This window comes from Paracoccidioides brasiliensis, assembly GCF_000150735.1.
Source record: "Paracoccidioides brasiliensis Pb18 unplaced genomic scaffold supercont2.4, whole genome shotgun sequence".
NCBI classification, from domain to species: Eukaryota; Fungi; Ascomycota; class Eurotiomycetes; order Onygenales; family Ajellomycetaceae; genus Paracoccidioides; species Paracoccidioides brasiliensis.
In genome coordinates this window covers 3,004,188-3,029,275 of record NW_011371361.1, presented here as the reverse complement: position 1 = coordinate 3,029,275, position 25,088 = coordinate 3,004,188, and the positions used below count along the sequence as shown (strand labels likewise).

Genomic DNA, 25,088 nt, shown 5'->3' with positions numbered 1-25,088 from the left:
ATATCATTTTAGTGAAATTTTCTACTTCTTAATAATATTTTATAAAAGCTTAAATCATTTTCATATTATCTCAAAATTCTCATATAGAGCTTATTGATGATTATACTTTCAAAAGAACTTTAATTTTAACTTCTTATAATTGTTGATAAAGTTTCATACTTAGTATTCATCAACTATTGAAGAAGGCTTAGATTCAGACTTGATTTCTCATTTCAAAAGAAGTAAATTAATCATATTTTCTATTATTGAAATCTGAAGTAACTGCTCTCATGCATTCACAGAGAAAATTCACTGAATAAGATATTCTTCCTCTATAAGACTGAGTTTTCAGTTCGTTGGTGAAGTATCAACACATGTCATGTGACCATTGACATGATAAGTAAGGGTAGAATGAGGAAACATCATATAGCTTTGCTGCAGCTTGTACACCCAAAATCTGACTTATATCAAAGTGCTTGAATTGCTAAAAAAAGTCTTCCTTCTTGAAAGGAGACTTGATGGCTTTGCATTGTTTATATTTTTAATTGTTAGATCAAGTGACGTGTAGATGCTTGAGATGAGTGGCTCATGTGGCTCGCTCGCTTAATTATAGATTACGTTTCTCATCATAAGTTATTAATAAATAAATAGTTAACACTAACTAATTGAAACCACACCAATTGGCACAACACACGCGGACGAGGGGATCCATCCGCTGCTCCCTCAAATTTTTTTTTTTGGCGATCCCTCGAACCGGCAGTAAGGTTCAAGTATTCTTAACGCATAATATATATTTTGAGCTTTCCTTAAGTTTTGCTGTATACATGGGGTTGGTCACTATCTCTTTAAGTCCAATCACGCACAGTTTTTGCCTAGGCCATCCTGGGCTCCTTCGTCTTGCTCCCTACTGTTCGCTGTGTGAATACACGGAATCGTCAGCCCTATGCGACCAAAAGAAAAGGAAAAGAGAAAAGAGAAAACAATCCCATCAACGTAAAATTCCTCCGGATACCGTTTCTCTATTTTCTAGATAGACATAACCCACCTGCCCAGAGCAACAACTTGCACAGAAGGAAATCGTCGTCATGGGGTTCGTGAATCCGTTCAGGAATAGCGACATCGCAACGTATCCAGGGGTCCTGGTTCCTCTGTCGCGTCCCCAGCCAGTAGAAGACCCGAAACATGAAGCCGGAGATGTTAACCCGGAAGATGCACCAGAAAAAGGCTTTGCATCCTGGACCTTAGGTGACCAACACAGCTCTTCTCTGACTTTGGAAGTCCTTAGGGCTGAGGTGGAGAATGATATTGTGACATCCGGGTATGATACCGCATATGACCGTACGTTTAAGACAACTGCTGCACTTGATAACAAATGCCCCCTGGCCTTTTTATTTTATTTTGCTTTATTTGGACTTTTTCTCCTTTTCGTTTCTTGTCTGTGTTTATTATACTGGAAGAAAGAAGAAAAGACCTTTTCCTACAATTTCGCTTTTCCAAGTTGTTCCAAGTCGATTTGGTTTTACGTAATTGAAGATGATAGATCTAATTGTACAATTGCTGCAGGTAAATCAAAAGTCATTAATTTCGCTATTCAGCATATCGGAATGGGCAAATATCAATGGCAGTTGTTTGTTCTTTGTGGTTTTGGCTGGTTAGCCGATAAGTAAGTTGAATGCTAACTTCTATTTCCCCCTTTTCTTCCGTTTCGTCAGAATGGATATCCTTTCAACATCTCTTGATTAAGTTTGTAGTCATTTTGGAGTGATAAAAAAATTTTAAAAAGGGGGAAAAAATTGGCTGACAGGTTTTTTTTTTGAATTTATAGTATCTGGATACAAGTATATCTATACATATCTTGGTATTGGGAGGCCAAAAGGGTTGGAGAAGAAACTGACAATCAAATATAGGGAGTTGCTTTGACCCTGCCACAACTTTCCGTAGAATTTGGTGTCGATGACTCTACCGTCCGATTTACCACCTGTTCGTTGTTTGTTGGCCTCTGCGTTGGCGCCATATTCTGGGGAACCGCTTCGGATGTAATCGGTCGACGTCTTGCGTTTAACCTGACCCTTCTCCTAACTAGTGTCTTTGGCCTTGCTGCAGCTGGCGGGCCGACCTGGGTTGGGTAAATTAAAACAGTTCCTTTGAGCTACAATTAAAGGTATTTATTTAATCGATTGGTAACTAACATTTGCTTGTGAATATAGTGTCAGTGCCCTGTTTGCATGCCTGGGTGTGGGAGTGGGCGGAAATCTGCCGGTGGACGGTGCATTGTTTTTGGAATTCCTGCCATTTGCATCAGGAAATCTGTTGACGATGTTGAGTATTTGGTGGCCTCTTGGTACACTTGTTGGAAGGCAGGTTCCCGCTCTTTTTCCTTTTGGGTGCTCATCTTCTCCCCTGGGATTTACTAAAACTAATATGATCCATTAGCATGGTCGCATGGGGTTTAATTCCGAATTTCTCCTGCAGTGCAGACGAGGTCAGTTGTACAAGGGAAAAGAACATGGGATGGCGCTACCTTGTTATTACCCTGGGAGGCCTGACCTTGGTCATGTTCATGTGTCGTTTCTTCCTGTTCCATCTCTACGAATCACCCAAGTTTCTTCTCTCCCGCGGTCGTCAGGAAGAAGCAGTGTCTGTGGTACATGCTATCGCATATACAAATGGATCCAGCACTTGGTTGACTAACGATATCTTAAATGAAATCGGCGGCTATCCGGAAGAAATTTCACCTGATCAGCGGAAGCTGTCGAACTTAGAAATTGTCAAAAGGCAATTTTCCAAGTTCTCTTCACAGCGTATCGCGCCTCTTTTCGCTACCAAGAAGCTTGGGTTTACAAGTAGGTTTTTGAATTTCTTAAAATCTGTCGGATTTGTTGTCTTGGATAACGATGAAGATAAAGGAAAATACAACTAACATATACCTCTCTCAGCTGTTCTCTTGTGGTTCTGCTGGGCTACGATTGGCATGGGATACCCTCTCTTCAACTCCTTTCTACCTCAGTACCTTGGAAACAATGGAAAGACCCCCGTTTCAATTGGTATGTCGCCATGCCTGTACAAGGTAAAACGATAGTTCAATTCTTGACCAACTGACCAAAAACCCAGTCTACCGAAACTACGCCATAACTTCTATTATAGGTGTTCCTGGCTCAATCCTTGCCTGCTTCACCGTTGATATCCCCTATATAGGCCGCAAGGGCACCATGGCCATCTCCACCGCACTCACCGCTGTAACGCTCCTCTGCTTTACCATATCCTCAAACCCAGATGTCCAGCTCGCCTGTACATGTCTAGAAGCCTTCTTCCAGAATATTATGTACGGCGTTCTGTATGCATATACACCGGAAGTCTTCCCCGCTCCTAATCGTGGAGTTGGCACGGGTATTGCTAGCTGTCTAAACCGGATTTGCGGGCTGCTGGCTCCCATTGTTGCTATATATGGTAGCATTACAAATCCAAAGGCACCCATTTACGTATCTAGTGGACTTATGTTTGCTGCATTTGTGGTGATGGTTTTATTACCAATTGAGACGAGGGGGAGGGCTAGTTTGTAAGGGAGGAGAGCAGATACGGTACGAATCAATGTTATCCATATGAAGGCATTGAAGGGGGGGCTTCAAGAGGGCTTCCAAGGTTTGTATGGGGAAATTTTCATGATATGACTTAAATTTTAATTTTAATCTTTTTTTTTTTTTAAATTTTTTTTTTTAAGTTTTTCTCTCTATTTTATTTTGCGTTCACTCATTTCATTTATACCCGGTTTATTAATCCTGATGACAGGTCAGTGAAGTTGATTTGATTCCAATGGATTGACATGTTATTCTGCACCTTTTAACTTCTATATCTGTTAACACGCAGCTAATGTGATCGATCGACTGTGGCTTCTTAATCCCATGTGTGTTTTCAAACTTGTTTTGGAAATGCAAATAATATTTCATATAGGTGAGTATAGTCACCCTCCTTGTGAAATACAATACTAAATTTCTTCTTCATTCATGATGATGAAACTCTTTCACTATTCTCCTATTATGAATTTAAAAAAAAAAGACAAGAATAGGTAGATAATTAATTGAATTCAATTCTAATATAAACTATGTTCCCCTAGTCTACCATCTGAATACTTGCATCTCTTCTCTCCTCCACCTGAAACTCCATTCCTCTAGTACCCCTCAAAGAAGCATATAAATAGATTGCTCATTTAATTATAGTTTCAATACAATATCTCCTTCTCTTCCAAATCTCCATTCTTTCTTTTAACTCCACTGGGGTAGTTTGTGGAATATTTTTTTGGGGGGGAAAGGGTTTCTTTTTGAAATGCAATAAATTGAGAGAAAAATGGGGGGAGCTTAATTTTCAAAGGGGCCCTGCCATGTAAACAGTTATCATCCTCGCAAAAGCATAGAAGGAAAAGTGAAAATCCACGTTCAACTATTGGAAAAGGTATGCGACAGTGAATTTTAGATGTGGATATATGATGGGTCATTTTCCTATTTCGCTGCTATCCAAATGGTGATGGTGCAGAACGCAAATGAATGTCCGCTCAAATTAACTAGCCGTAAGGGCTCGAGTGGATTAGAACTAACAAAAATAAGAAAGGTTTAGGAAAAGAGAGAGAAATATTTTTTCCAACGATTTTCTTACCAGCAACTTATTAGCGATCAGTTGCTTACCGTTCGTTATAGATATGTAGAACTACTTATTAGGTAGATAAATATCTGTTTCCCATCCCGTTCATATCACCGGGCGGAGAAGAGGGTGAAAAGGTGATCTCATCAAACCGTGAAAGGCAAGGAGAAAGGAGGGAAGGAAAAAGGGGGGGGGAAGAAGAATAAAAAAACCATGCGCAAATAGTTTATCACGAGAGAATGAGTAGAGAGTATTGTAAACAGGGGACATAGGTGCGTCAAAATGCATTGTAAAGGGTATGTGTGGATGAGGGAGGGTGAGCTGGGGACGTAATATGTTCTTTTACTCAGATTTTCTCTTGCCCACTGCCAGGGCAGTCTCTTTCTCCGTTGAGTTCTTACTTGCAATTATCAGAAAAGGTAATATGTAGGATGATATAATATGAAAACCACTTCTCGAATCTGACAACGACAGCAAAAGCGATCAAGACAGAAGGGAACGAAAGATAGAAATTAACAAAAAGGGAGAATGTGTGAATGAATTAAAAACAAGATCTAGCCAGATCTATACACACACAGAATGCACACATATCTGAAAACGCACAAAAAAAGATAAAAAGAAAAAACACAAACAAAATAAAATTAAATCATCATAATTATCAACATCAAACAACCTCCTGCCCTGGCAATCGCCTCCCCCTCCTCCCCAACAACGTGGCATTATCCAAACTTAGCTCAAACGGCTGCCTCGACGAGCGCGCCGCGCTCTCCCTCGCTGCAGCCGCAACAGCAGCACTATGCGTCCCATATCCACCACCCCCACCACCACGTTGTTGTTTCTGCCGCTGCTGCTGCTGCTGCTGCTGTGGTTGGGCAGGCTGGTTTTTAACTGCCTGCTGTCTCGCCTGCGCTGCAGCACTGGGTTGTGACATGTTAACTGCACCGGATGCTGCGTTCAAATTTGTAGACTGCAACTTAGCCTCCATGGAAGCCACGTCAGCGCGGTTGGTATGATAAATCACCCGCCGAGCCTTAATAGGCGCCATGCAGGTGGCTGCATTATTATCCTGGTCGTAATAGTACATCTCTTCCAGATCCTCGTCATCGTCATCTTGGTTATCGTCATAATCCTCGTTGAGAGGGTTGAGAGCGCCTCGGAAGCCGTATTTGAAGTTCCTGCGATGCTTGCCTTCTTCTTCTTGGCGGTGGACGGCGTAGCCAACGTCAAAGACTTCGCGCAGGTTGATGGCTCCTGGGGATCGGAAGTCCATTTTGCGATCCAGGGCGACGGGGGGGGTTTCCATGAAGTGGGCGTGGAGGGCTGGGGTGGCGAGAGGAGGGGCATCGGCGGCGGCATGGGTTTTTTCGTTCGTTTGTTTGATCCAGGGATGTTCCAGGAATTCCTTGATGGTGAAGCGCTTGTCTGGGTCGACAGTGAGGAGGTGGGAGACGAGGTCTTGGACGGATTTAGAGATGTCGTCCCACCACGGGGAGAGGAAGGTGTATTGGCCCCGCGCGACCTTTTCGGTCAGCACTTGGATGCTCTCGTCGTAGAAAGGGGGGAAGCCGCATAGTAGGGTATATAGGACACAGCCTAGAGCCCACATATCGACGCTCTTGGAGTATCGTTCGTCCTTGACGATTTCAGGGGCCGTGTAACCGACCGTCCCACATGGTGTCATGGTTTCACTGTCCCATATCACCTTGGACAGGCCGAAGTCGGCAACTTTGATCTGACCAATACCGCCACCTCCAACGCCAGGGGTAAACTCGCCTTCGTCAACTTTTCCTTCATCACCAGGGCCAGAGGGTTTAGGGTTTTTAGAGGGGATGAATGGAGCGGGGTAGAAGAGGAGATTTTCAGGTTTGATGTCACTAAGTTAAAAATGTGATGTCAGCGGGAGACGCTCCATCAATGCCAAGATATTATGACGCCATGTGGTCTGGATCTTAATGCATACCGGTGTACAACGCCAGATTGCTCGTGTAAATATTCTATCGCCTTTGCGACTTGTACTATAACATGGCGACTGAGGTCCTCGCTGAAGTATGTCAATCGAACGATTTGGTGAAACAATTCACCTCCGGGACAAAGTTCAAGGACGATATAGTAAAATTGTTTCGACTCTGAGAATTCGATCAGCTTAACTATATTTGGGTGGTCGAGTTGGCGCATTATTTGGACTTCTTTGAGGATATTTGAGCGCTAAGAAAAGACGACATTAAACCAAAAGTCAGTGACATAATACTCAAGATATGGTTGGTGTGTTTTAACAGGCATTATCTGATGAAGATTTGATGCTGAAAACTTCAAAATCTGAATCTGAATCACCAAGTCGTGAAAAAATATAAGTCGAGTAAACGCTCACCTCCACGACCTGCTTTTGCTTCTTCTTAAGGTCCGGATGAAGGTGATCCTCGCCCTAGAATTTGGCTCCACGATGTTGGCCAATGCAAAGAGAGAAGAAAGGAGGATAATAAAAAAAAAAAATAAATAAAATAAAACAGCAACCGTGGTAGGCAACATACTGCAAAATGGAAGAAAATTAAAAAAAAAGAGTGGTTAACATTCTTTTTTTTTCTTTTTTTTTTTCTTAGAAAAATAGGAAAAGAATAGAATAGGAAAAAACCAAGGAAAAAGTGTAAAAAAAGTATAAGATTAAAAAGATTATTTTGTTTATATCAGTGACAGGTCTCATACCTGTTTGGAGTTCATCTCGAATTTCCGCACGACTTTAACAGCAACCTCTCCGAATTTGCCAGTGGTATCTCTGGCACGATAGACATTGCTGAAGGCACCGTCGCCCATTTTCTCCAGCAGTTCCCACCTTTCTAAACCCGGATATTTTGGCATCTGTGACCTACTTCGCCTCTCCTCTGCGATAATCTGTTCGATTTCCGACTCGTGTCCCCTTGCAGCTTTTACGGGCACGGTCGATGACTTTTTGGTTTGAGTTGGCGCATGGGCAAACTTTGGGGGTAACCTGCTATCCAGGGCATCTAGGCCGTGGGCAGCGGCTGAGAATTGGCTGTGTGGCTGTTTCTGATGCTCTACATGGATGGTGGAGACGTTTGTGGTGGGTTCTGCATGGGGAGTGGCTATGCGGGCCTGCTTGCCATGTCGTATGAAATTCTTCAGGTTCTGAATGGTACTCATCATTGATATGCAAGGGAGCCTGAAATTGCTGATTGTGAGACGTGTGAAAAATGAAAATGTGAATGGAAAATGAGAAAGCAAGAAAAAGACATTAAAAAATGGTTGTCACAAGGAGCGGTTGGAGGCAGGCTACATCTATTTTATAAATGCGGGGTTGCCTCAGGTACTCGATATAGAGTGAGCGGCGAGTCACGATGGTTCCTGGTGGGGATAGATGTAGCAGTTGGACTGTAAGAGAAGTTGCCAATGACAAACAGGACTGAGATTAGACGAAGTAAATGAAGGATACCAAGTCGGAATGAACTGTGTTGGACAGGTTAAAGACGCTGAGAAGTATTCAAATACAGTCGAAGCAATGAGCCACCTGGGCAGAAAGTAGGGAGCTGTAGACAGGTGTGCTTGAAGGGGGAACAAGCTATGAGGGAGAGATGAGGTTAGAATAAAAGAATGAAAATAAAGGAGAGATTGTGAATGCGGTGCAACAGCGGTGATAGTAGTGGTGATGGTGCTTAATAGTCCCAGGTTGTTTAGTCGCTAAGAAAAATCTTGATTCCGTCAAAAACCGCAGCGATGAATCATGAGTACCAAGGTTGGGCCTAGCGTCAGCCGCAGTCAGGTGAGGGGCGTCCACGGATCGCGGAAGACGGGACAGGCAGACGTCATATTGATGATACTTCCTTTAATATGTTGAAAACTTCATGTTGAATATTGTTGTCTACTCTCTGTAAGGGAAATAGGATTTATGCAAACTCTTGTTTCATATTTACAGTCTACCCGCACTCCCCGCTGCTCAAAAGTCGAATGTTTGGCAAATGCCATCATTGCCCTTCAACCCTCCTCAACTCTCGCTTTGCTGATCTCTGTACTTCTGTGGGGCCTTGGGCTGATCCGCCCTCAGCAACAACTGACGTTGATGTCATTGGGGGTTTTGCCTGATGCCAATTTCCCCGCTCGCTCCCGCCTCTCGCACTTCTGCTGTTTTGATATTTGTTCGGCTTGATGGGATCCTTAGACCTAGGTACTCCGATTATCATTCTGGACAGACGATAAGCTTAATTATCCGCTGCAACGGCGAAAATGATAATACCTCGAAGCACCAAGGTCAGGCCCTGGGATGCCATCCTACTTGGACACTGGTAACCACTCTCTACACATGGATGATGTGCATTATGATCTATGTATGACATTACATATCCCTTTGTTTCTTCCCGCCTCTCAACCATGGCAAGGAACCATACCCATCCTTTGCTAGAATCTGAGAGCAGGGAATAACCATTTATTTCTTTCTTTCGTGAGAATAGAATGAAATTAACTTCTTCCCCATCTCCCCTCAGAAAAGAAGTTGTAAAAGATCTCAGATTGTGGCTCAGTCATGGGGCTAAGAGTTCCACCACACAAATAATCTAAACCCGTCACTGCTCTTTGGCTACAACTATTAGTTAGTTAATGTATCACACTTGTAGTTACTAAATTCACAACACGAATTAGAATGTTGAGTCTGTACCTGAATGAAAATCCCCAGCCCAGCCGTTCAACCTCACTCTAATCTCCCGAGTCACGTGGTCATTGAACTTAAACTTCTCTTAGGTACCTCTTTTGACTAACTTAACTCGAATAGGCTCAGATCCATCACAAAATCTGGTAACTCTGTAAACTTTCGGAATGATTTATGTTCACAAAGTTAACATGAATTGACATCTTGGTTAACTCAGTCCTTTACCCAAGGAAACATCCTCTCAGCATCACAAACTCTCTATATATTATTTATTTACTGCATAATTCTTCCAAAACAATTCTTACATGACTAATCTTCTACAGATTTTCTGTCACGTGGTAAACTAAATAACTATTACCTACCACCAGCTTCTTGAATAAATCATTCAATTGAACATTTTTATCTCAATTCTTCTCATTATCAAATTATTTAAAATGTCAGCTACTTTAATAAAATCTTTTAAAACTTTTAATTAGAACAATCTATTTATTGTTACAGTATTTAGTTAACTATATAAGTATTTGATATGATTAAATTCTCAACTTAATAATTAAAAAGTAATCTTTATAGATAAAAATCTTTAATTCAATAAATAATTTTTTATATATAAAAGTAAAAATAAACTTTTTCAATTATTATTGTATGATTAATATATTATATATAAAATATATATTCAATACTTTTAGTATTGTAAAAACTTAAAATAATAAATTTATTAAATAATATTTTGAACTAGTTAGTTAAAGTTAGAATTTTTATATAATAAAATTATGCTAAAAAAATTTATACAACTTAAATGAATTAATATTTAATAAAATATAAGATATAACTAGCAGTTGTCAAAAAATTAAATATATTATTACTATTAATGATAAAAATTAAAATGCAGTAAATTTAACTTATACTAATGAAAAATATTTAATAACTAAATAAAATATAACTTATATAATTTATAAAATTATAAATTATAAATAAATATAATAGTCATATTATACTTGAATATAATAATTGCTATTTAAGTTACAAAATTATAATATTATATATATCTTTTTACTTCTTATATGTCAGGCCTATCAGCCTTCTTATGTAATCCACACCGTATATAACTTCCGCGTAGCTAGCGATCGCTTCATAATCAATCAAGCAATCTATCCTTCATATTATATTTATTGTAGTTATTTAATACGAGCTACTTTTCTTTATTCAAGAAAGTATATAAAAAGTATAAAATATAAGACTAAAATAATAATAATAATAAAATTTTCTTATTAAATATATAGTATTTAGACAAAAGAGATTATAAAAAATACTACTATGAAAAATAATTTTAAATTATAAATCTAATGTTATTTAATTTAACTAAGATTCTATTTGACTATATATTTAAATTTTATTTCTTTTTTTCTCAGAGTTAACTTATGAATTTCATTGATTTCTGTTTTTTTAAACTTCTAAAACTACTTATAATATGACTTATTGAAATAGTCAAAGTAGCAAGATTAAATTTGATATAAATTTTCTTTCTAATGTTATGAATCAAGTTTTTGACCAGTTGATAAAGAGATGTCAGCTGATTATGCACAGTATCTCTATACTAACAAAAGAGCATATGAAGTTATGAGCTGACATTGCCAGGTTGAAGTGAAAGAGAGAAAAACTGTTTTACATATATTGCTGCAAAAGGAATTATAACTGCTTACGAAGAATTAGCTAAGGCTGCTAGAGCCCAGGAGCTCAATCAGCTCATTGAGAAAGGGATTGCGGATGCAAATCTGAGGACTAGATATCACTGTAGTAAATGTGGCAGTATGAAGCACAAGGATATAGAGCTTTGCCTGATCACAGCCTAAGAATATATTTTGTATAATTATCTTGTATACTTCCTATGTAGTGGTTGTTGCTTAGTTTGAAATTTGTCGAATTTGAGTTTGGGGTTGTTTGGTTAGGTGGTTTGTTGCGGGAAGATTACGTTGCAGTATTCGTATTCGCTGACGTCAACTAGTTAACTAAAGTTAACGTGGTTAAGAAGTTTACGTAAACGGAAATCAAGATGACTCCGAGTCAAAAAGTAATAAAAAGGAAACTTTCTTTGTTGAGGCTCCTCTCGACGGGATGGACCCTCCTTAATTTCCCAACCTCCCTTCTACCTTCTCGTCAGCACCACTTCCATGGGCCCCGGCGCTCAAGTTCACCCTCCGGAACGGTTGCGGCAGAGGACTGCGGAACTATATATAGCAACAGCCACGAGATTTATCTTCATAGGGAATGATCACACTCCTGAACATTTGAGATGATAGCATGCACTGCACTGTCTAGAAAATCGCTTTTCAGATTTAAAAATAACTGGGAACCAGCCTGGACTGGTCGTGAATGTGATCGGATATTGAATGTCGGGCCTGAGAATGAGTCAAGGTTACGGACCAGTGGTTTCCCTGTGCTCCTACAAGGAGATAGAAAGTAGATCCCATCCATGGATTATTGTGGAGAGATCGTAATCATCTGGGCAGCGGTGATTTGTTGGGGATGTATCTTTGTACCCAGTTATCCGCTCAAACTATTCGCCTGCCAGTAAAATGGAGTGGACAACGGACACTCCATGGCTTCTTGCTCAGGAAATGAAGGAGTTTTATCGGGGAAAGGGCGGGAGAGGGCCCTTTGGCTTCGCAGATATATATGGATGTGCTTGTAGAAGACTGAAGCAGGGAATGACGTTTGAGATTTTGTCGCACCATTTTGAGAGACTGCTCTTGATGGGATGGTATTGAAAGAAGCATCTGTGCATGGGTTTCAAACAGGTATGCATATATGTGCATACTTCAAAGGCTATGGCCAAGTTTCCTAGAAGTGGGAGAAATGATTTTATTTGAACATTCTCCTGTCAAACAGCTTGACGGATGACGCAGGCTTGTCTTTTTTGTTTATTTTCATTGTCAAATATTAACTGAGTGTCGAAAGCAGATCTTGGCTAGCATAGCAGGGGAACCAGGGGACAATCAGGAATTCAGGACAGGAGCCGGAAGTATAGTACCTACTTGAGCTATGTTACATAGCATAGAGGCAGAAACTGGAATGGACTATTGTAGGGTTAAAATGTTTTATGATACATTGATTATGATTCATTCTACATGAGATGGAATATATAGTTGTTCAAATTAAATAAGGGGATTTGAAATGCGATTCGACACTTGACCTTGGCTGAGGTAGAATAACATATTTTGCACTGTTTCAACTGGGCAAGAGAAATGCATATCTATGCAATGGTCATACTAGTTAGTTATAATATAGAATGTAGGTAGGTATATATAAGTACAAAGGATGGAAAAAGGAACGGCCGAGTTTCACAAGTTTCAGTCCAGGCATATTTTGCGAAAAGTCGATTAAGGAATGGTTTTATAAGTGACGCAACTGATTCAGGGTCTGGTATTTTGCAGGACGCAGGACTATTCGCCGCTGTGGTATCACGATGAGAATCATGAGGTTGACAACAGGCAGTGTAATACATGTTGTGTTAGAACGACAAATCCCACAACCATGGATCTGGAAAATATATCCAGGTACCGGAATGGATGAACTCTATGTCCTGCCAGTATTCCGAACCTCAGGGGCAAAAAAGGGTGGTTAATTGAACCTTGTTTCAGGGCAATGATATGAGTCTTGAAGTAAAAATTCAGAAGGGGTGTCGTAGTTATATGTGGCATCATATATGCACTCCGACAACAAGCAGCTTGAGGACAATGATGGATGGCACTGCATATATCCAGTTGTTGGATGTGAAATAAATTCCCTTGATGCAAAGCCAGATGCCCAATGCCGGCATTCCAGCCATGAATAGAAAATTTAAACCACAGGCAGATGGTGCCTTTCCCTCTTTAAAAGTGTACCAGGGATCAGACAGAGTTTCAACCTAGAACAAACGTCAACAATATTCCGAATCTGAGAGACAAATAAACATAAGGCAGTGGCCTGGTTGGGTGAGCGGCATATCTGCAACGAAATTGAGACCACGTTTGAGGGCTGTTTCAAGGGTCAACGTGGCTAAAATAAGAAAATGCTTCGAGAATAATGCTTAAAGAATCCAGGGCAACCAGACGGACATACATACAAACGGTAATTATGATTATTATAATGTATGATGTATGCATGTACGAGTCTTCGCTGTGCGGAATGACCGTGGTTATTTGCGAATGTTAACTGTTTCTGAACCCATCAAACAAACATTCTTTGTACGTAACTTGGTCCTTTCTCCGTGACCTGTTTGAAGGACAAGCCATGATTTGTTGGTAGTTAGTTAGAGGAGGAGGAGGAGAAGAAGAAGAAGAAGAAGAAGAAGAAGAAGAAGAAGAAGAAGAAGAAGAAGAAGAAGAAGAAGAAGATGATGATGATGATGATGATGATGATGATGATGTTCTGAGTGGTCTCCTTTTGCTTTTTGTTCCTTCTCCTGATGGGGATCGCCCCTTTGCCGTTGGTTGTGTCTTGTGTCTGCGCTCTGGGTCAGGCCGCCTCATCTTCAACCTTCCCTTCTCCATCCTCCTATTTGTCCTTTGCGACCAACCATCTCCACACACCCAGATCCCTTCAACCGCTTTGGCTTGGAGGTTGCTCTATCACCTGTGATTTACCATCACCGTGCTTAGCGCCTGCCCCAGGCCTTTTTAATCTCAACTTGTCCGAATTGTCACCAGATTATTGGTCTTGCTGGGCTTGACTTTTCCTATTCGTGCCGTTGCATCAAACCCATCTCAACCACCCAGATTCCACACCATATTTGCAGCTAGGGCCTGCTTGTCTGTGACAATCTTTTTGCTGAAGGCTTAAACTTCTGCTCAACCGCCCAAGGCAAAACGGAGGTTGTCTTCATTCCATCATCAACTGTTTCTAATTCTAGTGCGTTGCCAACCATCACATCTTCCCGCGCCTCGTTCACACTTTCCATCTCTCCAGTTCCAATATCCAGACAACACAGGCTATTGCAATACAAGCGGACTTTACCCCGCGAGTTGCCGAGATTATATATCGCAAGTGACCACAGGTGAAAGTACATAGGGAGAAAACCCTCTCTTTGCCTTGGCAAGGTCATCTTGTTCTCTATGGGCCAGCTCACCATTCATCTCGATCTCACTTTTAACAATCGAGCTTTGCAGGGAAATAGTCAAGCTCAGATTCTTCCAGAACTGGAAATATTTAAAGCGCTTATTCATCCGTTATGAGACCACGACCGTGACTGAATGAAATATTTGAACATCGAGTTACATGTTATTTGAGGGAATTAAAGGGTGTGCGGCCCAACTTTTATATTTAGCTGAGCATCCTGAGAAGACACTCCATCATCATCATCATCATCATCATCAACACCACGTTAATCCCGTCTTCGTTTCCTATCCCTATGCCGGCTGTGAATGTTTTGGGGCCCAGCCCCTTGACCCTTCACGCAGATCCTCCATGTTTGAAAGCCCATAAAGCCCTCCCTCGAAAGCGCGATTTTCCTAGACATGGTTTAATATCGACACCGCCGTCATCCAATCTCAGACAAGATGCCACGCCTTCTTCGAATGGATACGCCTATTCCCCTGCGCCAACGCTTCCGTTGACACCGCCCGGCCTCCCGTTATTGCCCCACAAGAAAGTTAACAATGTCATTTCGCGGGAGGGATCCCATGAGCTTATCCCAGATACCACAGGAACTGCTACGCCAACGCACCAGTTTACCCCCCCGACACCCGATATTACACCTCCACGAGCACTTTCATCCTTTAAGAAAAGAGAAGGGCTTACACCAATACAGCCATCAATGTCCTCAAGGGCTGAGTCATTTACAACTGCTCGAGAAGCTTTGTCATCGGACGAAGATGTGGCGGAAAGGAGAAATGCAGCAGTGCCACTGTTATTGCGCCCAACAATACCCAAGCTGCCTCATCCCCTGCGAACGAATACGTCGTTTTGGGAGCCAGACCTCCAGAGAAATGTTGGGCCAACCAAGGATGGCCATGAGTGTGTTGACCAGACAGACGCAACCGCGTTCGATTCCTTTGAAGGAGAGTGGGTTAAGCCACACGAAAACAATATGATCAGACCCCATGAAAACAAACACAAGCGCCCACCAATTCTTGCAGATCATGATCCGTTCTCACAGAACAGCAACCACCCTTGCGATTTGCACGCGACAACTAAATCTTCGTGGAGTAGGGAAAGGAACTTGAAGGAAAGGCTTCAAAATTCCCGCAGAACACCCATTACATCCGTTGAAAAGGTTGCAGCAGATTTAGAATGGGTTTCAGGAGACGGCCACCTCGAGATGACCGATCGCGTCCGTACTTGGCGACTTTCTGGGATATCGACTTCCTCGACTGTGGAAGCGATGGTGATCGACTCTCCACCACGAAAACATCCGACACTAAGGCATTCGGAGAAGCATTCCTCCCTTCGATCTGCCAGATCTGCGAGTTCTCCAATTCCAAAGTCAAACTTCGACGACTCGGCATCGTCTTTGGCGGATCACTGCCATCGTCTGAACCGAAAGTCTGCCCGGATTACCAATGAAAATCGATGGAGTGTGTCATCGGATATGTCCTTTGCTGCAAGTGTAGTCTCTGTGCGACCAAAATTGAAGCAGGATGTTGTACCAGTTGTCGTCATTCCCCAACGACGATCCTCATTGAAATCTACAAATTCGACCAGCAGAAGCCATTCAAGAACACGTTCCCTCGGATTTACACTTCGCCCTACCACTGCACCAGACAGCGGAATTAGGTCGTTTGATATATTTCAAAGACAAAGGCGTACCTTGTCCGCATCTTTGCCTTCAACGAACTATACATCCGGGCCTAACATTCCTCAAAGAAAGTCTTCATTATCCGCACCTACGAGCAGGAGTAACTCTAGAGCACCTTCACTTACTTTGGAGAGTTCACGCCGTCATGCTGCCGTGCCCGTTATTCAACCCCTGGCTCCCGAAAGCCCCACCAAGAGACTTAACAAACCGACAACTCCAAAAATCACCATTCCTGAACCTGTGAACAAGATCACAAGTCTAAGTCCACATGTATTCGAGCAGCCTGGCGACGAACATGGCCCAATAGCCTCTCCATCTCTATACCTTACTCCATTTCAGCCATCGATTCAATCTCTATCTCCAGGTCCAGTGGAGATCCACGAGGCTAGAGCCGTACCAGTTTTCTTTCACAACAACAAATCCCTTTTACTTGTAGACCAACAGCCGGCGGTCACTGAATCTCGAGCTGTCCAATACCTTCGCACTTCGCCAGGTGATTTGGAAATGAAAGCTACTAGACCACAAACGCCCGAAATGCCCTTCCAAGCAACGACAAGTGATTTTTATTCTCCCCTCCGCAATCCTCGCTCCCCTCCTAGACCCCCAGCTGTCAAATTCATCCCACAAACTCCTATTGGTGAAATTGGTCTAACACTGGTTCCGGAAAGAACCAATTCAGATAGTAACAATGGTCGAGTTCGCCGCCTCAACTCCGTTCGCCGCGCCTTTGGCTCATGGAGGCGTACGGAAGCATACCCCGTCACTTTCCCGTCACAACATGTTCGAAACACGAAAGCTGGCACTAACATAGACAGCAAGTTACATCCCTTCTGGCTCCCACAACCATTCTGGGAAGGATTCGCAGACTCCGATTGTGAACTGGAGGGTGGTGCCGCGTCCAGTTCTCCCCTGGCTAGAGGCAACGACGATCTAATCGTCAGCAACTCCCTAGGCATACCGCAAAAGCGTGTCACTCTCGCCGGCCCGCTGACTATAATTCGACGGATCTCTAACAGAACTCGATCTCGTCGGGCTGCACGTCGCATGAACAACAGTAACCAGGAGCTTGCATCGCACTTTAAATCGACCTTCCCGGCGCATCAAGTTCACTCTTCTACCCGTCATAATCACCATTACACGATGTCTAGAGCTGGCCTTTTGCACATATCTGTCAGCTCCGTCCGCGGGTTACAAGAGTGGATTGCGCGGGCTAGGCGTCAGAGGACGCAGGATAAACTTGAAGAGCGGAGGGAGAAGCTAAGGCAAAAGATTGGGGGACGCGTTTTGCCAGCTAATGCGGCTCGCATCGTTCCGGATGGCCGTTGAATTCCTGCGATGGGTGCCATATATTAAAGTGGCTGAGTCCACCCCTTTTTGCCCAGTGCCGAACTCGTGTGTATAAAACAGGGAATTTTCGTTTTCGGTTTGATATCGACAATTTTTCTTCCCATATATCTTCTACATTATTTGCTCTTTTCTTTATCTGTTTGTTATGTTCGTTTGCGTTTTGTTCTTTTGCTTGTTTAGCGATCTACGTTGACATGAAATGGTACATGAGCAAAACGTAATCATCACGCAGTTCGATGAGATAATGATTTATGAAACCCTCTCATATTAGATCGAAATCTGGTAACACTCACCCCTGATTTATTAAGTGTGCGATATTTTCTAGCTCAGCTGTCTTTCCATATATTTTCCATATGCCATGTTACTTCCCTTACATCAGACGGTTTACTTGGTCTTCGGTTCCCTGACTATTTGGCTTCGTTTGGGCTCGGTGGCTTGCGCCTCAAGCCTTGCCTTTATCACTTTGCGATTTGACGACATATAACCTGCAGCAGAGCATAGAGCGTTCACGAACTTATGCCGATATGAGTTGAGACATCTCGGAGCACAACCAAAAACATGAAAAAACAGAGCAGGGGAAATGAAATCGTTATTCACCTCACGCAAAAATTTTTATCCAGAATAACCCTAGAAATATATCCACTGCCTCAATCTGAGTTAAATAGGCTTTTTTCTACCGTTTCCACCATGCCTCTTTTTTTCCTGTTATTTTTTATGCCCTGCATTGCCTTTACTCGGTACCATATTGTTTTGCTCGATTGCTTCTTTTCTTCCGCTTGACGCCCCGTTTTTCCGCCATGACAACCTATATATAACTCTGTTCGCGGATTTAATCCTGATACTTCCAGTTCCTCCACATTTTCTCCCCAGACTCCCTTTCGCAGATGTATATTATTTGCTTTCCTTTGACAATTGTAGCTTCTTAAATGCCACTACTATTTCTTGACTTTCTAATGGATCGACGGATGGCTCCGTTGTTCTCCCAAGACCCTGAACGTCCGAGCAAACGCATCCTCTGAAATTGTGAACCCCATTGAATGCCCTTCGCTTTCAATCTTCATCATCCTATCATGCTTCCCTAACCCGCCCTTTCCAATGCGTCCTCCCCTTCCAAAAACGGTTGTGGGGCCTTCGAAGAATCAAATTCGATGACTGGTATTTCCTCTTCCTCCTCTGCATTTCCACCTTCGGAGCCCTGAGCAGCTAACTTGGCAGATTTCAGCTGGAGATCTGCCACATGGGCAGAGGGGTTTAAAGGCCGAGAATGCAATTTCGGTTTCGACAGTGGTTGCTTCGGGAGCGGTTGGCGTTTTTCGGGGGAACTTGTCATTTTTGTTTAAACTTTGTTTTGGCATTGGGTATTAGGTTTCTGTTCTCCTCCTTTGCTTCATTTAACCCGAACCGGCTATCCTGTATGGATGTTGGATAATTAGGGTCGGTTTTGATTCTCTAATCATTTACTTTGTTAGCCGATAGACCCCGCGTGTCACGTGACTGACTTATACCTAACCCCAATGTGAGAGTTGGTCTGTCTGGCGTTATCTGCGAAACCTTACCGACATCGGACAGAATCATTTTCATGTCAAACGAACCCCGCCAACCGGCAACTGGAGCATTAAGTCACTAAGATCTCACTATCAGAATCCTACTTGCGTCCATTCGAGTGCGTCAACCCGCGCGACGTGACGTGGGACGAGGTAAGGGATTCTTCCCTCCCGCCGCATCCCCAGCTACTGCGTGGAGGGCCTGGGTTTGCCGACAGCCATCGTACCTTTTCCTGGCAATTGCTCTGATTAGCTGGTTGCGCTCTTAAAACTGCCGCGGCCCCTCCGTTTTTCAACGCTGGTTGCCTCCCGTTATACCTGTTCCCAGCGTGGCTGCCCTGGCATTCAGTGACGGCCATAGACGCAGAGCCAGTGGCAATGGGAATGTCGCTGGCGTTGGCGTCGGGAATGGTAGCAGTGTCGGAGGGAATATTGGCCCAGGAGGAATAGCTACCCCGATCGGGTCAGCGGGAGGAGGCGTGGAAGGGGGTGTGACATCCACCGCAGGAGCTGGACCAGCCGAACAGCAGCACAGTCACAGCCCGCACACAAGTCCCACACGGAATACTGCTAGTTCATGTACGGCTGGTCCTTCTCCTGCTTCGGCATCTGCATTCGGAAGTGGAGTCAAGAGACGGAATGTGTCTATCTCAGGGCTGGATAGCTCACCCGGAAGCACATATGACGTTGAAGAGTCGGAGAATAATGCTCATAGCACCCAGGATGGGAGAAGGAAACAGCCCGTGAAGCGGGCATGTAATGAATGTCGCCAACAAAAGGTTCGTGGTATTCTAAATGTTGTCACATATAGATATATGTAGTTGTCGGTTCTTGTTTCGTGTCCAAAATTATTTTGCTGCCAATTTTCTTGACCATATACTAACATTTTTTTCATTACAGCTACGATGCGATGTTATTCAGGAACCTTTTACCACGTGCTCACGTTGTCGTCGTCTCAAGCTGGAATGCAAAATCGAAACAAATTTTAAACGCATTGGCAAGCGTAGTCGGAATGCTGAAATGGAGCGTGAAATAATCGAACTGAGAAGACAGATTGCGAATGCAAATGCTGCAGCCAGCGCGGCGCAACAGCAACAGCATCAGCAGCAACAGTCACTTCCACCCATTAAGCAAGAGTTGCCCTCCATTTCTTCGCAGTATACTTCGTCTCAACGTAACATGTATCATCCGTCAGCTGGTGATGCAGGGGACCAATATATCGGATCGCACGAAGCTGTTGCATCGCTGCTTGATCTACGATCCGGACTAGATTCTTCCAGTTTCTTAAGGAGCCCTAGCGGCCAGCTAATTATGACGAAACGCATTGAAGATGTATCAATAAGCCCGGAGCGTGTTACGGAGCTCTTTAGCCTGTTAGTATTCCCCTTTTATTTTATTTTTTTTTCCATCCCAAATAAAGTCACAGCTATGCTCACTTGGACCAGTTTTTTCACGTTCTATCACCCATATCTCCCCTTTCTGGATAGAGAGAAGCCTCCTGAAGATTTATTTTCTACTTCACCTCTCCTATTCTGGACTATAATCAGTGTAGGGTCCCGTCGATACGAGACTGACCCTTCGCTCGTCAATGCCCTGTCTGGACCAGTTTCGAGATTGGTATGGAGTACATTGGCAGACGTTCCCCAGAGCTATCATGTTGTGAAAGCACTTGCGCTGTTATGCACATGGCCATTCCCAACTAGTAGCACATCGACAGATCCGACTTTCATGCTCTGTGGCATGATGATGCAGATAGCAATGCAAATTGGCCTTCATAGACCATCACATGCTCAAGATTTCTCTAAGTTTAGGGTCGAGTTTAGAGAAGGGGAATTGAAAGACAGGGTTAAAACTTGGGCTGTTTGCAACATAGTAGCTCAAAGGTATTGTCGTCCCATGCGAACTGGGGTCGTTCAGATAGTTAACTCTCCTATTAGGGTAGCAACCGGTTATGGCCAACCATCGCAGACACTGATTGACTGGACACTGTCATCTCCCGAATCAGTTGACCAAAACTTCAAGCTTCCAGCCGAAATAAAAGTTCGATTGGATATCGAGAAATTCTGCGATAAAGTTACAAGGGGCCTCTACAACAATCCTCGAGATCCTGTGGGCCTCTCCAGCGATGATGAAAGATTTATTGTAACCACCATTCTCGCGAAAGATTTCGAGGAACTGGAAAGTCAACTAAGACAGGAACACAATTGTATGTGATTTTCTCTTTGTTGATTCTGAATATTCATATTTTAATTCTCGCATTTATTAGCCATAACAAGCCTCTATCTTCGGGCAGCTGCTCTTCACCTACGTCTTTCGGCCTTTTTTGATAACCCAACGGCCAAAGATTACCGCCAAGGTCTTTCAGCGTTGTATCTCGCCACTACCCTCTTTCTTGACGAGGCTCTAAATATCGAAACCACCGTGGGACCTGTACTTGCATATAGCCCAAATTACATATATCAGATGACCCTAGCTGCCGGATTCATCTTGCTTAAACTGTGCAAAAGCTTCTTTGCTGTTCACATCGATATGGATTATACAAAAAACCTTTTCAACAGAACTATTTGGACCCTACGAAGTATGTCAGTTACGAATAACGATCTTCCACAGCGATTGGCGGAAGTTTTGGCCCAAATGTGGCGGATGGGCAGTGCGCGAGTCTCCCCGGACGTCGCCAGATCTTCATCTAGCCAGCCGGAAATGGACGACTCCTTGCAACTTAAGGTCAGATGCCGCATGAGCATGTCTCTTGTCTACGACTCAGTTTGGCGGTGGAGAGAGGATTTCCAGGCCAAGGGAAGGAACCTAGAATGTATGTTCCCTCCATTTATCCATATACATCTGGTCCTTTTCCATACCCATAATTCTTCAGTGATTCTAATAACAATACTCCAGCGTTCCTCAAAAATCCTACGAATCCAGACTCCAACGTGTCATCCTCATCCTCATCTGTAGCCCCGTTACGGGCCTCAAGCTCAACCCCCGGGGTCGGGGGCGCAGATCCCAGCCTTGCACCTGCACCACCTTCTCACTCGACCAACATCGGCGGTGCAGGAGGGACACTCAGTACATCCTGTCCCGGAAATGGACTAGGTCTCTTGGGTGGCTTTGTGGAACCGAATTACGAAGTGTTCGATCCACTAAATTGGATGCTGGATGGACTGGTAGATTTCCCCTATTCCTATAATGCCGTTCAGGGGTTGGAGACGTAAGCCATCCTAGCGTGGCACGTTTCCTTTAACTCTACCAATTTTTATTAAATAATTTCTTTGGCTTCTTGCAATTAAAATGTCTATATACTACTACAGCACACATCTAGAATAGATTGCTTCTCTTTATATATATTCTCATGATTTACCTACCTTTTCTTGGCATATTATATCCACTGGATTGCACGAGCATGTAAAGAATTTTTATGTTACCTTTTTTTTTTTCACCACCCATTTACTTAAATGAGGTTAATGAGGGAACATTTGGGTTGGTTAGCATTTTACTCTTTAATTCCACGCCCAGTTTGTTTACAGTCTGTTTAACCTCCAACCCTGCGATCACGGGAATAACTGAAAACCTGAATCAGTTTTACCCTATCTAATCACTTAATCAGTGGGTATTGTTAACTTCAGCGGCGCTAATCAAGGGATAAATGTACAATTGAGTTGATGAAAATTTGTCTGAGCAATAAGACACGAAAGCAAATTATCTGATTGCTGCGTTGTGTTTTCTATCAGAGAGTGTATCATGATGAAAAGGAAGTAAACGACGGTGCAAATCAGAAAGATAGGCAATCAGCAGCGATAAGGTCGAATTCCTAGGTAGCATTATCACACTCGTGGCAAATAAACCGATTGGTAAAGAATAATTCAACAACTTCCCCCTCTACCTCCACCACATCCTCCGCCAGAGCACCCTCCAATACCGCCACCGGCCCCACTGTCAACCAACCTCCCGCATCCTCACGCAGTAACCCTAGCACTGCATGCGGTCGTGACGCAACTGCGATTTAAGTCTCAAGACCACCAGCTGCTCTCCGGGAGGATTTAAGGTGTCATGAGGGTTAACTGCGCTGTGAGCGGATATATGTGGGCCTTTAACCGGATCAGAGTCGATATCTGCGCGGTCGTGGAGTTCGCCCGCAGCCTTTTGGGCCTGAGATGTCGCGGTGGAGTTGAAAAAGGCCATTGTTATTATACGATTCTCGAATAGCTTCACAGTACCAGCATGTGCATTCGCTATAGACCTGGCCTCCTGCTATTCGCTGGTATTGCTTTGATGTCCATTCGAAAGCGACGTTGAGTTTATTCGCGATCACTTTGTCCTCGTGCCCGATGTACCTGCCCTGTGCATGGTGGGAGGAATATGGGAAAAACTGGAATGGCGAAAGCTGGTGGGTGTGCCAGGCAAGATCGACACACATATAATCTGGAAAAAAGTTTTGTATTTCGTGATGAGACGTGTCATAGTTAATTCGAGTGCTGGGAATGAATCCAATCGATTTTATCCATCTTTTCTATGAATGATCCTTGACGGATAACTGCTCCTACTAGATCAAGAGCGAAGGGTGACGAATTCCCCAATAACGAGACATCATTTTTTGAACGTTGAAATGTTCTTCTTGGTTACTAGCCCGGCACCTTTGAGTGCCATGTGGACATGTGTTCTGTTCCTTAAATTTTCTGAAAGAAAATCTCGCACCATAGACATTGATGCAAGGGCATTTTGGGAGAGGTCCACCAGACCAAGTAGTGGAATGCTAATTGCTTGCTGGATGAGATTGTTGGGAAAAGAAGGGCTGTGACGTCCACCTCTTGGATTTTCAGGCATCCCGTTCCAGCTCAGAATAGTGCCTGGCATCGGAACTCCATTTGTCATGAGAAGAAGTACATAGTGGGCGAACTTTGCAATTCGAAGTCTCATGCGTGACAGTGACCCTACAATGAATGCATATAGTTCTGAGATTTGTATCAGCAAAGCCACTACCATGTTCAAAGGGCCATTCCAATGATGCGATCTGCGGGTGTTCTTCCTGCCATGGAATCATCACCTGGCCCTGGCATTGGGGGGTAAGTAAAAATCTTGGACGGGCTGTCATTGGTATTATCCCATTGAAGGTCCGTTTGTGCGCAGAAATTTGTCACCGCCTCGTCTATAGGAAAGTAGTCACAAAAGTCCACAGCTTGCCATGGCAAACCTGTTGACCAAAACTCATTTTTCACATGAGAATGCAGTCTTCTAGAAAATCTCGGGGACTGAGTAAATAGGCATGCCACGCCATCAGCACCTCTGGGAATAAATAATTAGCTTCCAGTAAATCAACAAAGAAGTTGAGCATCTACCTAACGGAGGCATCATATCAAACGTCCGAAATATTGTTTCTTTCCAACCTCTTAAGGCCTCCAGGGCACCTGAACGTTCTATATCATAGATAGTGACGGCGCCCCTACGGGATCCAAAGCCATCTCTTCCGATACACTTTTCGTTCCAGTTAGAGAACCTATCAACCACCCTGCCAACATAAACTGCCCATCGCTTCTACCTGATTAACTGGGCGGCTTTCAGCCTGTCCTCAGTTCTGAAAACTTTCATAATCCTTGTCATGGAGATTAAAAAGGCCCATCAGTGGCAGAAATCATTTCACGGAGATGAATTAGAGCGGCCAAAAGCTTTAGATGTGCAATACATTCGTCTGTTGAAACAGGAAAGGGCCTCATAGGATTTGCAGATATTTGTGGGCCTGGAGGCGCTAAATGAAGCTCTCGAAATGGCGGCAACGTGGTTCCAGCGCCCGAATTGGGGTCGTCTCGCATAAAGTGGCGGAGGGTCATTCAACGGAGCAGGCCTGAACGTCGATGAAGGACCACCGGCCTCTGGTTGAGGAATCCTCATATTTTTTTTTTTTGGGGGGGGGGGGGGGGGGAAACCTACCAACGAACAACGTTTTGGGTTTATTGTGGGTCGATAATTCTGAGTATGGCTCGACTTAAAAAAGTCCACTCTAAAGTGAGTGCCCATCAACAACAAATATCAATGATCCAAGATCAGAGCGCTTCCGATTTTATCTTCAAAGGGTATAAACATATTAAAAGGAACCTGCTCTAACTCGCACCTAGCACTAAATGACCTTGCGCTCCCAGGAATATTGAATTGAAAGTCTGAGGAAGATGAG

The 25,088-nt window shown here is 43.3% G+C and overlaps 8 protein-coding genes across 8 annotated transcripts; 3 read left to right on the top strand and 5 right to left on the bottom strand.

The window, feature by feature from the left end:
* Positions 1-1,064: 1,064 nt before the first annotated feature.
* PADG_04461 (uncharacterized protein) lies at positions 1,065-3,539 on the top strand (the record flags this gene model as incomplete). The annotated part of the gene is made up of 8 exons (XM_010761178.1): positions 1,065-1,317; positions 1,543-1,642; positions 1,805-1,817; positions 1,887-2,104; positions 2,187-2,363; positions 2,413-2,822; positions 2,916-3,023; positions 3,091-3,539. The coding sequence occupies 8 exons, from the start codon at positions 1,065-1,067 to the stop codon at positions 3,537-3,539; spliced, it is 1,728 nt and encodes a 575-aa protein (XP_010759480.1).
* Positions 3,540-5,275: 1,736 nt separating this feature from the next.
* On the bottom strand, positions 5,276-7,767 carry PADG_04460 (CAMK/CAMK1/CAMK1-RCK protein kinase; the record flags this gene model as incomplete). The annotated part of the gene is made up of 4 exons (XM_010761177.1): positions 5,276-6,485; positions 6,572-6,816; positions 6,980-7,033; positions 7,312-7,767. 4 exons carry the CDS (start codon positions 7,765-7,767, stop codon positions 5,276-5,278), a joined length of 1,965 nt encoding a protein of 654 aa, XP_010759479.1.
* An 818-nt stretch (positions 7,768-8,585) lies between these two features.
* On the bottom strand, positions 8,586-8,801 carry PADG_11772 (uncharacterized protein; the record flags this gene model as incomplete). The annotated part of the gene is made up of 1 exon (XM_010761698.1): positions 8,586-8,801. One exon carries the CDS (start codon positions 8,799-8,801, stop codon positions 8,586-8,588), a length of 216 nt encoding a protein of 71 aa, XP_010760000.1.
* A 3,613-nt stretch (positions 8,802-12,414) lies between these two features.
* Positions 12,415-12,764, bottom strand: PADG_11771 (uncharacterized protein; the record flags this gene model as incomplete). Its single annotated transcript, XM_010761697.1, has 2 exons — positions 12,415-12,512; positions 12,605-12,764. 2 exons carry the CDS (start codon positions 12,762-12,764, stop codon positions 12,415-12,417), a joined length of 258 nt encoding a protein of 85 aa, XP_010759999.1.
* Positions 12,765-14,648: 1,884 nt separating this feature from the next.
* On the top strand, positions 14,649-17,360 carry PADG_11770 (uncharacterized protein; the record flags this gene model as incomplete). Its single annotated transcript, XM_010761696.1, has 1 exon — positions 14,649-17,360. The coding sequence occupies one exon, from the start codon at positions 14,649-14,651 to the stop codon at positions 17,358-17,360; it is 2,712 nt and encodes a 903-aa protein (XP_010759998.1).
* Positions 17,361-18,331: 971 nt separating this feature from the next.
* On the bottom strand, positions 18,332-18,711 carry PADG_04457 (uncharacterized protein; the record flags this gene model as incomplete). Its single annotated transcript, XM_010761546.1, has 2 exons — positions 18,332-18,396; positions 18,465-18,711. 2 exons carry the CDS (start codon positions 18,709-18,711, stop codon positions 18,332-18,334), a joined length of 312 nt encoding a protein of 103 aa, XP_010759848.1.
* Positions 18,712-18,960: 249 nt separating this feature from the next.
* PADG_04456 (uncharacterized protein) lies at positions 18,961-22,137 on the top strand (the record flags this gene model as incomplete). The annotated part of the gene is made up of 8 exons (XM_010761176.1): positions 18,961-19,000; positions 19,023-19,131; positions 19,254-19,704; positions 19,826-20,298; positions 20,371-20,808; positions 20,863-21,131; positions 21,192-21,737; positions 21,821-22,137. The coding sequence occupies 8 exons, from the start codon at positions 18,961-18,963 to the stop codon at positions 22,135-22,137; spliced, it is 2,643 nt and encodes an 880-aa protein (XP_010759478.1).
* Positions 22,138-22,891: 754 nt separating this feature from the next.
* On the bottom strand, positions 22,892-24,808 carry PADG_04455 (uncharacterized protein; the record flags this gene model as incomplete). Its single annotated transcript, XM_010761175.1, has 6 exons — positions 22,892-23,173; positions 23,618-23,874; positions 23,967-24,205; positions 24,264-24,383; positions 24,459-24,512; positions 24,603-24,808. 6 exons carry the CDS (start codon positions 24,806-24,808, stop codon positions 22,892-22,894), a joined length of 1,158 nt encoding a protein of 385 aa, XP_010759477.1.
* Between the last annotated feature and the right edge of the window lie 280 nt (positions 24,809-25,088).